At 47.8% G+C, this 16,859-nt stretch overlaps 2 protein-coding genes across 2 annotated transcripts; both read right to left on the reverse strand.

Annotated features, from left to right (window-relative positions):
• Positions 1-7,109: 7,109 nt before the first annotated feature.
• LOC311122082 (leukotriene B4 receptor 1-like) lies at positions 7,110-8,883 on the reverse strand. The gene has a single exon (XM_084196493.1). The coding sequence runs from the start codon at positions 8,815-8,817 to the stop codon at positions 7,759-7,761; it is 1,059 nt and encodes a 352-aa protein (XP_084052619.1). The 5' UTR covers positions 8,818-8,883; the 3' UTR covers positions 7,110-7,758.
• A 3,689-nt stretch (positions 8,884-12,572) lies between these two features.
• On the reverse strand, positions 12,573-13,805 carry LOC311122080 (leukotriene B4 receptor 1-like; the record flags this gene model as incomplete). The annotated part of the gene is made up of 1 exon (XM_084196492.1): positions 12,573-13,805. One exon carries the CDS (start codon positions 13,803-13,805, stop codon positions 12,732-12,734), a length of 1,074 nt encoding a protein of 357 aa, XP_084052618.1. The 3' UTR covers positions 12,573-12,731.
• Positions 13,806-16,859: the final 3,054 nt, after the last annotated feature.

The following is a 16,859-nucleotide window of genomic DNA, read 5'->3' on the forward strand; positions in this document are numbered from 1 at the left end:
AAACAAAAATTTATAACAGGAGGAATACATACACATAGACTAACGATAACTTCACTATATACACGGGGTACCATTACCGAGTCGATGTGCAAGGGTACGGGGTAATCGAGCTAGATATGTACATATAGGTAGTGATGAAGTGACTATGAATCAGGATAGATAATAAACAATAGCAGCAGCATATGCGATGAGTCAAATGGGGGTCAATGCAGATAGTCCGGTAGCTATTTGGTGAACTATTTAGCAGTCTTATTATATGTGGTAGAACCTGTTCAAGGTCCTGTTGGTTCCAGACTTGGTGCATCGGTATGGCTTGCAGTAGGGTAGCAGAGAGAACACTGCGTTTGCCTTGCAGCGTTGCTTTGCAGAGGCAGTTGCAGTTGTTCTGTGTGGTGCATTGGTTCGATATATCCAACGTATGCATCAAATTGTGCGTAGACTTGACAGAAATTGTAACAAAAGGTGAATGTTGAACTTTTGTTGAACACATATCCAGTAAAAATTTTGGAATACATATTTAAAAGGTTTGACTGCAGAATTTATTATGCAGCATTGATGCAAGGACGGTGTCGGTCTGATCGAGGCGTAAGAGTTTCACTGCCAGTTTTTGTCAGTGTGTGTGTACTGTGTATGACAATTTATATATATACAGTGAGGGGAAAAAAGTATTTGATCCCCTGCTGATTTTGTACGTTTGCCCACTGACAAAGACATGATCAGTCTATAATTTTAATGGTAGGTTTATTTGAACAGTGAGAGACAGAATAACAACAACAAAATCCAGAAAAACGCATTTCAAAAATGTTATAAATTGATTTGCATTTCAATGAGGGAAATAAGTATTTGACCCCTCTGCAAAACATGACTTAGTACTTGGTGGCAAAACCCTTGTTGGCAGTCACAGAGGTCAGACGTTTCTTGTAGTTGGTAACCAGGTTTGCACACATCTCAGGAGGGATTTTGTCCCACTCCTCTTTGCAGATCTGTGTTTGATGTGCAGGCTTAGGCATGATAATGTTATGATGGTGTAATAATATTGAGATTATGATAAGGATCCAATATTCCTGTGTAGTTGAATGTTACTGTATCTGAAATTCTGAACTTCCCTCTCTGTCCTTTCCCCAGGTCTGGCTCCTCCGGCCTATGCTGCGTTCCCTTCTCCTGCCATGCTCTCTGAGGCTGCTCTGTACCAGCCCCCCCTACTGGCCACCCCCAGAACCCCCCAGCCCCCACACAGCCCCCACCCCACCCTGGCCTACTACCCCCCACAGCACCACCCTGCACAGCTCTACATGAACATGAACATGAACTACACTGCATACTACCCCAGGTTAGTATAAACTACACTGAATACTTACCCAGGTTAGTATAAACTACACATAATACTACCCCAGGTTAGTATAAACTACACTGAATACTACCCCAGGTTAGTATAAACTACACTGCATACTACCCCAGGTTAGTATAAACTACACTGCATACTACCCCAGGTTAGTATGAACTACACTGCATACTACCCCAGGTTAGTACAGTGAGGGAAAAAAGTATTTGATCCCCTGCTGATTTTGTACGTTTGCCCACTGACAAAGACATGATCAGTCTATAATTATAATGGTAGGTTTATTTGAACAGTGAGAGACAGAATAACAACAAAAAAATCCAGAAAAACGCATGTCAAAAAAGTTATAAATTGATTTGCATTTTAATTAGGGAAATAAGTATTTGACCCCTCTGCAAAACATGACTTAGTACTTGGTGGTAAACTCTTGTTGGCAGTCACAGAGGTCAGACAATTCTTGTAGTTGGTAACCAGGTTTGCACACATCTCAGGAGGGATTTTGTCACACTCTTCTTTGCAGATCTTCTCCAAGTCATTAAGGTTTCGAGGCTGACGTTTGGCAACTCGAACCTTCAGCTCCCTCCACAGATTTTCTATGGGATTAAGGTCTGGAGACTGGCTAGGCCACTCCAGGACCTCAATGTGCTTCTTCTTGAGACACTCCTTTGTTGCCTTGGCTGTGTGTTTTGGGTCATTGTCATGCTGGAATACCCATCCACAACCCATTTTCAATGCCCTGTCTGAGGGAAGGAGGTTCTCACCCATTTGACGGTACATGGCCCCGTCCATTGTCCCTTTGATGCGTTGAAGTTGTCCTGTCCCCTTAGCAGAAAAACACCCCCAAAGCATAATATTTCCACCTCCTTGTTTGACGGCGGGGATGGTGTTCTTGGGGTCATAGGCAGCATTCCTCCTCCTCCAAACACGGCGAGTTGAGTTGATGCCAAAGAGCTCAATTTTGGTCTCATCTGACCACAACACTTTCACCCAGTTCTCCTCTGAATCATTCAGGTGTTCATTGGCAAACTTCAGACGGGCATGTATATGTGCTTTCTTGAACAGGGGGACCTTGCGGGCGCTGCAGGATTTCAGTCCTTCACGGCGTAGTGTGTTACCAATTGTTTTCTTGGTGACTATGGTCCCAGCTGCCTTGAGATCCTTGACAAGATCCTCCCGTGTAGTTCTGGGCTGATTCCTCACCGTTCTCATGATCATTGCAACTCCACGAGGTGAGATCTTGCATGGAGCCCCAGGCCGAGGGAGATTGACAGTTATTTTGTGTTTCTTCCATTTGCGAATAATCGCACCAACTGTTGTCACCTTCTCACCAAGCTGCTTGGCGATGGTCTTGTAGCCCATTCCAGCCTTGTGTAGGTCTACAATCTTGTCCCTGACATCCTTGGAGAGCTCTTTGGTCTTGGCCATGGTGGAGAGTTTGGAATCTGATTGATTGATTGCTTCTGTGGACAGGTGTCTTTTATACAGGTAACAAGCTGAGATTAGGAGCACTCCCTTTAAGAGTGTGCTCCTAATCTCAGCTCGTTACCTGTATAAAAGACACCTGAGAGACAGAAATCTTTCTGATTGAGAGGTGGACAAATACTTATTTCCCTCATTAAAATGCAAATCAATTTATAAAATTTTTGACATGCGTTTTTCTGGATTTTGTTGTTGTTATTCTGTCTCTCACTGTTCAAATAAACCTACCATAAAAATTATAGACTGATAATTTCTTTGTCAGTGGGCAAACGTACAAAATCAGCAGGGGATCAAATACGTTTTTCCCTTTTTGTATATATATATATATATATATATATATATGAATTTTAGCTTCTCTTCTGACGTGTTTGAAAGTAAAACTCTGTTGCACCATCTATAAAAGAAAATACATTTATGGCCCTCGCTAAAATGGAAATAGTAACACAATAAAATTACAATAACAAACCGATATACAAGGAGTACTGGTACTGAGTCAATGTGCAGGGGTACAAGGTAGTTGAGGTAATATGTACATGTTGGTAGGGGTAAAAGTGAATAGGCAATCAGGATAGATAATAAACGGAGTAGCAGCAGCGTGTGTGTGTGAGAGCATATGTAGTCGTATGTAGTCTATGTGTGCGTTGGAGTGTCAGTGTAGTATGTGTGAGTGTTTGGGTAGAGTCCAGTGCAAGAGAGTCAGTGCAAATAAAAAGGGTGTCAATGCAAATATTCAGGGTAACCATTTGATTAACTGTTCAGCAGTCTTATGGCTTGGGGGTCGAAGCTGTTCAGAGAAACTGGTTGTGTGAGTGACAGCACACCTTTGTGGAAAGGTCATAAAATAACTAAACGGTAAGTCTTGGGCAAATGTCTCATAAAATGCATTATATTTCCTAATGCCTATACATACCTCATAGCTAGGCTACAAGAAAAAAAACTTATGTGCATTCCCACAGGTACTTGTCCAGGCACATGGCACATGTCTGCTGCCTCTCGGGAGCCCTGTGAATTGTTACTCCATGGCCTGGTTCCCAGGATGGTGTTTTGTTGCTCTCTACGCCCCTTCCTTCTGTACTATAGGTAACTATGGGCTGGAGACAATACAAAGGAAAGGACTTTTGTCTCATCACCTCGTTTCACCCTATTGTTTCCCCAAGCCTCAGGAGGGCTGGTTGCCTTCACATTGAAATTCCTATTGTGAAGGTCTCTCTCTCTCTCTCTCTCTCTCTCTCTCTCTCGCAGTCTCTCTCTCTCTCGCAGTCTCTCTCTCTCTCTCTCTCTCTCTCTCTCTCTCTCTCTCTCTCTCTCTCGCAGTCTCTCTCTCTCTCTCTCTCTCTCTCTCTCTCGCTCTCTCTCTCTGTCTCTCTCTCTCTCTCTCTCTCTCTCTCTCTCTCTCAGTCTCTCTCTCTCTCTCTCTCTCTCTCTCGCAGTCTCTCTCTCTCTCTCTCTCTCTCTCTCTCTCTCTCTCTCTCTCTCTCTCTGTCTCTCTCTCTCCCCTCCCTCCCACTGAGTGTATGAAACTCAGATGAAAGCTTTTAGGCCCTGCTGTGTCAGAGAAAGTGTGTTTAAGACATTATATGGTTGGTGGTATTCTATATTACAGGGACTGTGATGTAGGATGGGACTGTGATGTATGATGGGACTCTGATGTAGGATGGGACTGTGATGTATGATGGGACTCTGATGTAGGATGGGACTCTGATGTAGGATGGGACTGTGATGTATGATGGGACTGTGATGTAGGATGGGACTGTGATGTATGATGGGACTCTGATGTAGGATGGGACTGTGATGTATGATGGGACTCTGATGTAGGATGGGACTCTGATGTAGGATGGGACTGTGATGTATGATGGGACTCTGATGTATGATGGGACTCTGATGTATGATGGGACTGTGATGTATGATGGGTCTGTGATGTACTCCTGAGTGGCGCAGTGGTCTAAGGCACTGCATCGCAGTGCTAACTGTGCCACTAGAGATCCTGGTTCGAATCCAGGCTCTGTCGCAGCCGGCCGCGACCGGGAGACTCATGGGCGGCGCACAATTGGCCCAGCGTCGTCCAGGGTAGGGGAGGGAATGGCCGGCAGGGATGTAGCTCAGTTGATAGAGCATGGCGTTTGCAACGCCAGGGTTGTGGGTTCGATTCCCACGGGGGGCCAGTATAAAAAAAAAAAGATGTATTCACTAACTGTAAGTCGCTCTGGATAAGAGCGTCTGCTAAATGACTAAAATGTAAAAAATGTAAATATGTATGATGGGACTGTGATGTATGATGGGTCTGTGATGTATGAGGAGATTGTGATGTATTTCCCACCATGTTTTTATCTACACATAAAGGAAATTGCCATAAGGTAGTCGGCCCCTATGTTTTGTGTTTCCTTCTGTGAGTGTTAATGGTGAGAAACTTAAATTCTGAATGAACTTGTCCTTTCTTTCAAGACTAGAGAGACAATCATACTCTGGCAAGCTGTGACCAAAGGTTTACAGGTGTTTGACACCATGTTAACATTTTCTCACACACTGACGGTTGCTTCCTCATTTTGCACCACACGTTCAGAGCTTGGCAGTGTGCAGTTGAGTGTAGCTTATTACAAGCAACATCAGTGAAGCAAGACGTGTGCCATGGCCATTGGTTAGTTGACAGTCAAATGATGTAGGCAAGCCTCAGGCTGTTTCGGCCTCTGTCAGTGTGACACCAGTGTGATTTTAGTCAGCAGCCCAGGCCCCAGAGCAGTGATGAAGACCAGAAGTGAAACTGTGAACTCCACAGGAGCCACAGGCTCATCCTCACATAGACTGACCAGGCTGGCTGCAACAACCACTGTGATTGGTTAGGCTTAGGTTCAGACAAGACAGGAGCACCTGCTGGGGCAGCAGCCAGCACCACTACACACAGCTGTGATTACTGGAGGCAGTGCCGCAATATCATTTTTCACAAATATACAGAGGGTAAAGGAGACCACCCCACCCCCTTACTGTCAAGTTCGTTGATGAACGGGTCAGACCAAGGCGCAGCGTGATATGCATACATGTTTATTTGAAACGAATAAACTAACGACACATGAAGTCCACGGTACACAAACAACATACCTCACACGGAACAAGATCCCACAACCCACTAGTACCAATAGGCTGCCTAAGTATTGTCCCCAATCAGAGACAACGAGCGACAGCTGCCTCTGATTGGGAACCACACCGGCCAACATAGATCTAGACATACTAGATCTAAACATAGAAAATCACAACAAGGAATATACACACCCTGACTCAACATATAAGCGTCCTCTGAGTCAGGGCGAGACACTTACATTCAAATTGTACACACTACAGGAGCAGGTGAAAACAATTTAGGCAGTGTTGTCCTGTAATTGGGTTGTGTTGACACAAGCTGCCCTGCCCAGCCCAGTAATTCTTACACTCAGCAAGCTAGAGCAGCCATTACATGTGTGTGTGTGTGTGCGCCTGCATGTGTGTGGGCGCTTGTGTGTGTGTACGTGTGTCTGATTGACAGCGTGACACATTGAATAGAGCCAGGCTTACTGGAGCAGGATGAGACAGAGCACCCGTCTGAGGCCCAGCCAAACGCTGTGTGACTCACTCCTTCAGAAGAATACATGCAGAGACACTGTGGAGCCTCTTGACTGTCAACGCGATATAAAACTTCTTACATCTTACCTAATATATAGTGAAATTACACCTTAACATACATATTTTAGGCGGGTTCATTTATAGTTGAATTAAAAGTGAGATAGAAACTGTGCTATTAAATGGAGAGAGAGGGCAATGTCTTGTGAATGTGTCAGAATTCCACAGTCATTGGAAAATAGGTACACTGCCACCTATTGGACTATAAGGACTAATGAATCATCATTTACAATCAATAGTATGATATTGATGTAAATAAAATAAATCCCTATTTGAATAAAATATTTAACTAGATTTAGCTGACATAGGAAACTCCCTAGAAAAACAATGTGGTTTTCTCTCTAATATGATTGTGCCAAAGAGTCGTACAAGATTCCTCTTTTCGTCAGTGGTCAAAGGGGACACAAGGCAGATTTTCATGTTGCAATCTCCGTAGATGAGAGGGAAGTTGAAAGCATGACTCGTGCTGTCGCAGAACAGATGTTAGGTGTAGACCAGAACCACAGAACTAGCAGATTCATACTTTCTGACTGAAAGATAAATTTCGTAACACTTGTAATGGTCTTTGTAACACTTTCAACACGTTTTTTTAAGGGATCTTTTTAAAAATAAGTATTATTTTATTTAATAAACGCACAAATATGACCTAGGGTATATACACATGTTCATTGACTTCAACTATAACAATTAAATGATCAGTATAAAGACAGTAGTAAAGTTCAGTATGACAGCAAGAGGCTGATATCTGTGGTTGCCATTATCATGAAGGCTAAAGCTGTGGATGAAATATATTCCATCCAGATCAGGAGGATCAAAAATAAATGTAGTGAGGCATGGCCTCAAGATAAGCAGCTGAATACATACAGTACACTCAGTCATTATACTCATATCACATAGCTTCAGACAAACATATGCAGTGACATATGTTCTTTTTTTCTATAAAGCTCTTTCTTCTGTGGCACATGGAATATAACATTATTTTGAGCATGAAATGAGCATTATATCACAACTAAAAAATTGGTCAAACACAGTGGGCCTACATCGAAAAACGCGTATTTGTTAAACCTTGAAGTATCATTTCAAATGTTAATTCAAATTCACTACAGGTAAAATGATATACAGTACTTATTTAAATGTTTTTTATATGCATTATGTTTGACATAAACATGATTAACAATTGTTATTCTACATTTTAAGTTAATTAACATATAGAAACAATGTGACAAATCAAACTTTGTAATTTACACACAAAAATCTTTATCAAAAATGTATGATACACATCATATTCAAACTCAGGATGAACCATTTTCACATATATTTATAAGTACATCCATTTGTTCCTTAGGCTCTGTGACACACTGGGAGCTGTGGCTCTGTGTCTGAGAGAAGCTCGGTCTCTTGGTCACAAAGGACAGTTCTTTAGTCCCCTCTCTGGGGGCCGTGCTTGAGATGTGCCAGAACAATTTCTGGATCCCTGTTTCCCTCAGGGAACTCCGGAATGTACGCGCCACAAACACATAAAGCAAAGGGTTGACCGAACTACTGATGAATACGAGGGCTCCAGCGATGAAGGTCATGGTGGTTCTGGCGCTCTCTAGACGCGCTGCGACCTCGCGGTGGGACCCCTTGATGGTGAGGATGACGAGGGAGAGCACGTTGCCCACATGGTGAGGGGTCCAGCATAATGCGAACACCACTACCACGCTTGCAATCAAGCCCGTGGACTTACGCTTGGACTTAAAGGTCATCTGTGCGATGCGGCTGTAGAGACAGCTGTAGCAGACCACAAGAATACATAAGGGGACCGCAAAGCCCACTAGGGTCTCCAGTAGAACACACACTGCCTCCTGGCCATCTGAGGTGTACTCCCTGTACAGGCAATGCTCCTCCCCAGGGTCCCCCTCCACCACCTGGGTGGGAAAGACCGGGATGCTGAATAGAAACGCAGCAGCCCACAGAACAAGAAGAACTTTATTCAAGGCCTTCTTCCTCCTCCAGCCGGCTGAGGCAAAGGGGTGTCGCACAGAGGCGAAGCGCTCAACGCTCATGAGGGTGATGAGGAAGACACTGCTGTACATGCAGGCGTTGATGACATACACCATGGCCTTACAGGAGGCCTCCCCGAACACCCAGGAGCGGGCCAGGGAGTAGATCCACAGAGGCAGGGTGATGAGCACCAGCAGGTCTGCAGCAGCCAGGTTGAGGATGAGCACCACGGTGTGGGAGCGCTGCTGGACATGCCTCAGGATGGTCCAGATCACCATCAGGTTCCCCGGGACCCCCACCAGGAACGACAGGCCCAGGATCACACAGGCCACCGCAGTTCTGCCAGCAAACTCATCAGGAGCCATGGTGGACTCTGAAGCTGAAGACAGCTGATGATCGAACGGTTCTGGTTGATGCTGCCGATCGCCTTGCCTCACCTCGCCTTACATGCCTCCTATCTGGTGTACATACTCAGACAGAAAAAAAGTGCTGCACCAGCAAGCTTTCACTTCCCTTTAACTTTGCGGAGGAGAGCAGGAAAGAGGTTGGTTTTTCACAGAGCCATCATTCTGTGAGAGACAGAGCAGTGAGTCATCCAGTGGGTCCTTATTGTGGCACTGTCTGGAAAAAGAATCTTCTAAGATATTTTAAGAGGTCAAAGAATTGTATTGACCTGTCACGATCGTCTGAAGAAGCGGACCAATACGCAGCGCGTGGAGTGAACATAATGACTTTATTAAATAAAGCAACCACGAAAACACAACAAATGACGATAGTGAAGTCCTCTGTAACACTAACAGAAACATGGAACAAAAACCCACAAAACCAAGGTGAAACCACACAGTATAAATATGGCTCCCAATCAGAGATAACGAGCCGACAGCTGACACTCGTTACCTCCGATTGGGAGTCATAGACCAAACATAGAAATAACCAACCTAGACACCCCAACATAGAAATACACCCAAACAAATGAAAATGAACAACCCTGGCTCAAATATCAAAGTCCATGGAGCCAGAGTGTCACAGTACCCCCCCCTAAAGGTGCGAACTCCGGGCGCACCAACATAAGGACTAGGGGAGGGTCTGGGTGGGCGTCTGTCCACGGTGGCGGCTCTGGCCCCGGTCGTGATCCCCACCCCACCACAGTCACAACCTGCTTCAGTAGCCTCCTCCCAATGACCACCCTCCAACTAACCCCACCTGGACTAAGGGGCAACACCGGACTAAGGGGCAGCACCGGACTAAGGGGCAGCACCGGGATAAGGGGCAGCACCGGGCTAAGGGGCAGCACCGGACTAAGGGGCAGCACCGGACTAAGGGACAGCACCGGGCTAAGGGACAGTACCTGACTAAGGGGCAGCACCGGACTGAGGGGCAGCTCCGGACTGAATGGCGGATCCTGGCTGGCTGGCTCTGGCGGATCCTGGCTGGCTGGCGGATCCGGGCTGGACGGCTCTGGCGGATCCTGGCTGGACGGCTCTGGCGGATCCTGGCTGGACGGCTCTGGCGGATCCTGGCTGGACGGCTCATGGCTGGCTGACGGATCTGGCTGCTCATGGCTGGCTGACGGATCTGGCTGCTCATGGCTGGCTGACGGATCTGGCTGCTCATGGCTGGCGGAAGGCTCAGGCTGATCCTGTCTGGCGGACGGCTCTGGCTGATCCTGTCTGGCGGAAGGCTCTGGCTGATCCTGTCTGGCGGACGGCTCTGGCTGATCCTGTCTGGCGGAAGGCTCTGGCTGATCCTGTCTGGCGGAAGGCTCTGGCTGATCCTGTCTGGCGGAAGGCTCTGGCTGATCCTGTCTGGCGGAAGGCTCTGGCTGCTCCTGTCTGGCGAAAGGCTCTAGCGGCTCCTGTCTGGCGGAAGGCTCTAGCGGCTCCGGTCTGGCGGACGGCTCTGAAGGCTCATGGCAGACGGGCGGCTTTGCAGGCTCAGTACAGACGGGCGGCTTATGCAACGCTTGGCAGACGGGCAGTTCAGGCGCCATAGGGCAGACGGGCAGTTCAGGCGCCGTTGGGCAGACGGGCAGTTCAGGCGCCGTTGGGCAGATGGGCAGTTCAGACGGCGTTGGGCAGACGGACAGTTCAGGCGCCGTTGGGCAGACGGGCAGTTCAGACGGCGTTGGGCAGACGGACAGTTCAGGCCCCGTTGGGCAGACGGCAGACTCTGGCCGTCTGAGGCGCACCGTAGGCCTGGTGCGTGGTGCCGGAACTGGAGGTACCGGGCTGAGGACACGCATCTCAGGGCTAGTGCGGGGAGAAGCAACAGGGCATGCTTGGCCCTGGGGACGCACCGTAGGCCTGATGCGTGGTGCCGGAACTGGAGGTACCGGGCTGAGGACACGCATCTCAGGGCTAGTGCGGGGAGAAGCAACAGGGCATGCTTGGCCCTGGGGACGCACCATAGGCCTGATGCGTGGTGCCGGAACTGGAGGTACCGGGCTGAGGACACGCATCTCAGGGCTAGTGCGGGGAGAAGCAACAGGGCATGCTTGGCCCTGGGGACGCACATAAGGCCTAGTGCGGAGAGCAGGAACAGGCCGGGCTGGGCTGGCGACGCGCACCGTATCTCTGGTGCGAGAGGCCGGAACAGGCCGGGCCGGGCTGGCGAAGCGCACCGTATCCCTGGTGCGTGGAGTAGGAACAGGCCGGGCTGGGCTGGCGACGCGCACCGTATCCCTGGTGCGAGTGGCCGGAACAGGCCGGGCCGGGCTGGCGAAGCGCACCGTATCCCTGGTGCGAGTGGCCGGAACAGGCCGGGCTGGGCTGGCGACGCGCACCGTAGGCTTCGTATGAGGCTCAGGAACAGGCCGGGCTGGGCTGGCGACGCGCACCGTACACTTAGTGCGAGGGGCCGGAACAGGCCGTACCGTACTGGGGACACACACTACTGGCTGTACCTCGGGATTAGGAACGGGCCGGACCGGACTGGTTACACACCCCAGTACCTCTCGCCGTGCCTCTACACCTTCCTTCCCTGCTTTTCCCAGTAGCCCCCTTAACCTGGTAGCCTCCTGAATCCGTCCCTTCTCTGCCTCCGTCAGCCCCCTTAACCTGGTAGCCTTCTGAATCTGCCTTGTGGCAGCCTCCTGCTGCTCAGTCGCCCAAGCCATGTGCCCCCCCCCAAAAACTTTTTGGGGTTGCCTCTCGTCCTTCCAACGATGATGGCCCTGCTGACGCCGTTGCTCCTCTCTCGCCAGGGCCTTGATCTTCCCCCAAGGTCCCTTGCCCCCGAGCATGTCCTCCCAGGACCACGATTTGCCCACCTGGGCCATCGCCAGCCTCTCGATCTCCTTCCCAGGCGCTTCCTCCCATGTCCAGCTGTCTTGCTCCTGGACACGCTGCTTGGTCCTTCTATGGTGGGTTTTTCTGTCATTATCGTCTGAAGAAGCGGACCAATACGCAGCGCGTGGAGTGAACATAATGACTTTATTAAATAAAGCAACCACGAAAACACAACAAATGACGATAGTGAAGTCCTCTGTAACACTAACAGAAACATGGAACAAAAACCCACAAAACCAAGGTGAAACCACACAGTATAAATATGGCTCCCAATCAGAGATAACGAGCCGACAGCTGACACTCGTTACCTCCGATTGGGAGTCATAGACCAAACATAGAAATAACCAACCTAGACACCCCAACATAGAAATACACCCAAACAAATGAAAATGAACAACCCTGGCTCAAATATCAAAGTCCATGGAGCCAGAGTGTCACATGACCACAAATTACTTTTATTGAAGTGATATGAACTTGAGATCAGATTGTTTTATTTTATTGTGATCAAATAGAGTAAGCCAGTGTGTTATTTTGGGAAACAGGAATTTCAAGACAATAATATTCAAGGAATTGTAACAGGACCACGAATAAATGTTATTTAAGTTATACCACTTTATGAGCAAATGCAATAGCTTTATTGTGTTGAAATAGTCACCATTTAATTACTTTTGTGGGCTTTTCTCACTGTATTTCACAAGCACTACAACAATCTCTAGATTTCGTACCATGATCATAAAAATCAAACTTGTAATCAAACTTCTAGATTCTAGCCATATTTATTATCATCAATGCTGACATCTGAATCATTGATCAGGTCACAGTTTTCATTTGTCATTTTAGTAATTTAGCAGGCGCTCTTATCCTACACATTTTGCCATGGGGCAGAGAGAATGTTTTAAAACTAGTTTCCTGCAATTCTACACATTTTGTCATGGGTCTGAGAGAAAAATTGATCCAGAATGCTCTTATCCAGAGCGACCATTTCTGTAGTCCTACACAGTAGTTCTATCTGTGGTATTGTTGCAGTCTGGCATTACTGAGGGCATTGTGTTGTCCGATCCTGTTGTGTTGTCCGATCCTATTGTGTTGCCAGATCCCCTTAGCTTGGAGGAGGTGTGTGAGGCGACTTCCTGGAACAGCCTGACCATGCGGGACTCCTGGAGACTGCCCTGGAAGTTCCTCGCAGCGAAGGTATAGAACACAGGGTTCACAGAGCTACTAATGAAGGCCAGCGCTCCAGAGATAAACACTACTGCACTCTGGACCACTGAAACAGGCACAGCATCATCTGGATCCTCTGTCAGAATGCTGACTAGGTTTACAGTGTTGAGGACATGGTGAGGAAGCCAGCAGAGAATGAAGGCTACCGCCACACTACTGATGAGAACTGTCGACTTCTGTTTGCTGCTGCCGAAATGCATTGTCTTCAGGTGTGTTGCTACTAGACAGTAACAGACAGCCAGGGTGGAGAAGGGGACCACGAAGCCCACCAAGGTCTCCAGGCATAAGAACACCACCTCTTGGGCCACTGAGCTGTACTCCGTGAAAAGACACTGCTCAGTCCCATCGATCTCATCGATAGAGCGGGTCAGAATGGATGGGATCCCTAAAAGGAAAGCCAGAGCCCAGATAGCCACCAGAGCCTTGTCCATAATGGCCTTGGTCTTCCAGCGCAACATCTTGAACGGGTACCGGATGACAAGGAAGCGCTCAACGCTCATGAGGGTGATGAGGTAGACGCTGCTGTACATGCAGGTGTTGATGACGTACACCATGGCCTTACAGGAGGCCTTCCCGAACACCCAGGAGCGGGCCAGGGAGTAGATCCACAGCGGCAGGGTGATGAGCACCAGCAGGTCTGCAGCAGCCAGGTTGAGGATGAGCACCACGGTGTGGGAGCGCTGCTGGACGTGCCTCAGGATGGTCCAGATCACCAGCAGGTTCCCCGGGACCCCCACCAGGAACGACAGGCCCAGGATCACACAGACTACTGATCGCCCTATGGTTGACATTTCATTAAACAATGCATCATCATTGTCTGAGATGGAGGAGCTCGAGCTGTTCATTTTGCACTGCAGTCAACTGCTGTTTCCTAAGAAATAATGATGTTGTTTGGGGAGTAGTTCCTTATATCACCCTTGGCCTCGTAAGCAGTAATGGTCACTTTACTTCTGTAATAGTACAAACAAGAGTTTCTGTCTGAGTGTGACAGGAAAGCAATGTGGTTAGCTAGATGTGACAAAGTAAAATGTACAGGATGTTAAATATTTTTTAACCGTTTTTATGTATTATTTTTGTATTTATTTGTTACAGTAGATTATGTACGCCTTCCCCATTACAGTTTACACAATAATTGTTTTTAGTGCATGAATGCATTGTGTTGGGTGCATTTTACATTGACCCCCTTCACCCCCACTTTTTTTGCACTGACTCTCTTGCACTGGCTCAATGCACACTCAATAGACTCTACCCACATATAATACGCTGACACTCCAACACACACACACTGTCACGATCGTCATATGGAACAGACCAAGGCGCAGCGTGATGAACAAACATACTTTAATTAGTTAAAGTTTAAACTCAATACAAAACAAGAAACGACTCGTGACGTCCAACGGTATCAATGACCGAACACGGAACATATTTATTTAGAGAATGATCACACGATCAAAACAACAGACGATAACGTGATGTCTACGGTTTAACACAAACCAAATAAGAACAAGAAACCACAAATAATGAATGCCTAACGGCTACCTAAGTATGACTCCCAATCAGAGACAACGAGCTACAGCCGTCTCTGATTGGGAGCCACCCTGGCCAACATAGATATACAACAACTAGAACATAAACATAAAACTCACACCCTGGCTCAACATACTAGAGTCCCCAGAGCCAGGGCGTGACAGTACCCCCCCCTAAAGGCGCGGACTCCGACCGCGCCAACCAAATACAACAGGGGAGGGACCGGGTGGGCACTCCGCCTCGGCGGCGGATCCGGCTCCGGACATGACCCCCACTCCTTCTCTAACCCCCCAAAGTACCCCTGGTCCGGTCTGGCCCTGCTGACCAGAGCTGAACTGAACAGTGGTGGAGCGGATTGCTCTAGCTCCGGCGTGACGCAGCACCTGACCGGTGCCGGACCCGCCACCGGTGGAACAGGCACGGGCCGTGCCGGGCTGACGACGCGCACCACTGACTTGGTGCGGGGAGCAGGAACGGGCCGGACAGGGCTGACGAAACGCACCACTGACTTGGTGCGGGGAGCAGGAATGGGCCGGACTGGGCTGGCGACGCGCACCACAGACTTGGTGCGGAGAGCAGGAATGGGCCGGACTGGGCTGGCGACGCGCACCACTGACTTGGTGCGGGGAGCAGGAATGGGCCGGACTGGGCTGGCGATGCGCACCGTAGACTTGGTGCGAGTGGCAGGAACAGGCCGGACCGTACTGGGAACACACACCACTGGCCCTACGTAGGGATCAGGAACAGGCCGGACCGGACTGGCAACACACGCCAGTACCTCTCGCCGTGCCTCTACATCTTCCACCCCCTCTTCGACCAGTGGCCCCCGTAACCTGGCGGCCTCCTCTGCCAATCCGCTGGCCCGTCGTCCACGACGTTAGCCCCCCCCTAAAAATTTTCTGGGGGTCTCTCTTCCCCGTGGGCCAGGCCTCTATATTTCTCGCCCAACTCTCGCTCTCCTGCTTCCAACTCCAGCCATTCTGCTCCTCCTTTGGCTTGACCCAGTCGAGACTCTTCCTCCACTGTTCCCAAGTCCACCCTCTCTGCTCCTCACTAGGCTTGACCCAGTCGAGGTTGCCACGGAGATCTGCTAGCGATCTCCCTGGTGATGGCTCCTGGACACGCTGCTTGGTCCAGTCTTGGTGGGTTTTTCTGTCACGATCGTCATATGGAACAGACCAAGGCGCAGCGTGATGAACAAACATACTTTAATTAGTTAAAGTTTAAACTCAATACAAAACAAGAAACGACTCGTGACGTCCAACGGTATCAATGACCGAACACGGAACATATTTATTTAGAGAATGATCACACGATCAAAACAACAGACGATAACGTGATGTCTACGGTTTAACACAAACCAAATAAGAACAAGAAACCACAAATAATGAATGCCTAACGGCTACCTAAGTATGACTCCCAATCAGAGACAACGAGCTACAGCCGTCTCTGATTGGGAGCCACCCTGGCCAACATAGATATACAACAACTAGAACATAAACAAATGAAAACTCACACCCTGGCTCAACATACTAGAGTCCCCAGAGCCAGGGCGTGACACACACACACACACACACACTACATACACTCACACACACAAAACCCACAGACACTTGCATATTGATGCCACACACTCACACATAGACACACTTTCACACTTTTTCACTCTCTTCACAAGCGCTGCTGCTACTCCGTTTATTATCTATCCTGATTGCCTATTCACTTTTACCCCTACCAACATGTACATATTACCTCAACAACCTTGTACCCCTGCACATTGACTCGGTACCGGTACTCCTTGTATATACTGTAGCCTTGTTATTGTTATTTTATTGTGTTAAAATTTTTCCTTTTTTATTTAGCAAAATGTTTTCTTACTTTTTAACTCTGCATTGTAAGGAAAGGGCTTGCAAGTAAGCATTTCACAGTAAAGTCTACACCTGTTGTATTCGGCGCATGTGACAAAAACATTTTATTTGACATAGAGTTGACTATTTTTATTGTTATAATTGATTACTGTACTGCATTGTTAAGGAAGCTAGCGCATAAGCATTTCACTGCACCTTTTATACCTGCTGTAAACAGTGTTTGTCATGAATTAATTAGATTTTTGATTACATTTTTCGGTTGAGTAGGTTACGCTCTACTTTCACAGTTACTAGTTACCTGTCCAAAATTGTAATCAGTAACATTACTTTTGGATGACTTTTCCCTTAAAAGGCATTAGCATAAAGATAAGGTGGAACAAACTTAAACTTGCACCTTTTTTCAATGTTGAATTGAAAGTCATTGAGAAAACAGAAAGATATCATAATTTATTTTTTGCAAACATTCTTTCTGAATTAAAATGTAATCCAAGAAGCAATCATCTC

The sequence above is a fragment of the Coregonus lavaretus genome, assembly GCF_964263955.1.
Source record: "Coregonus lavaretus genome assembly, contig: HAP1_SCAFFOLD_1122, whole genome shotgun sequence".
Taxonomy (NCBI): domain Eukaryota; kingdom Metazoa; phylum Chordata; class Actinopteri; order Salmoniformes; family Salmonidae; genus Coregonus; species Coregonus lavaretus.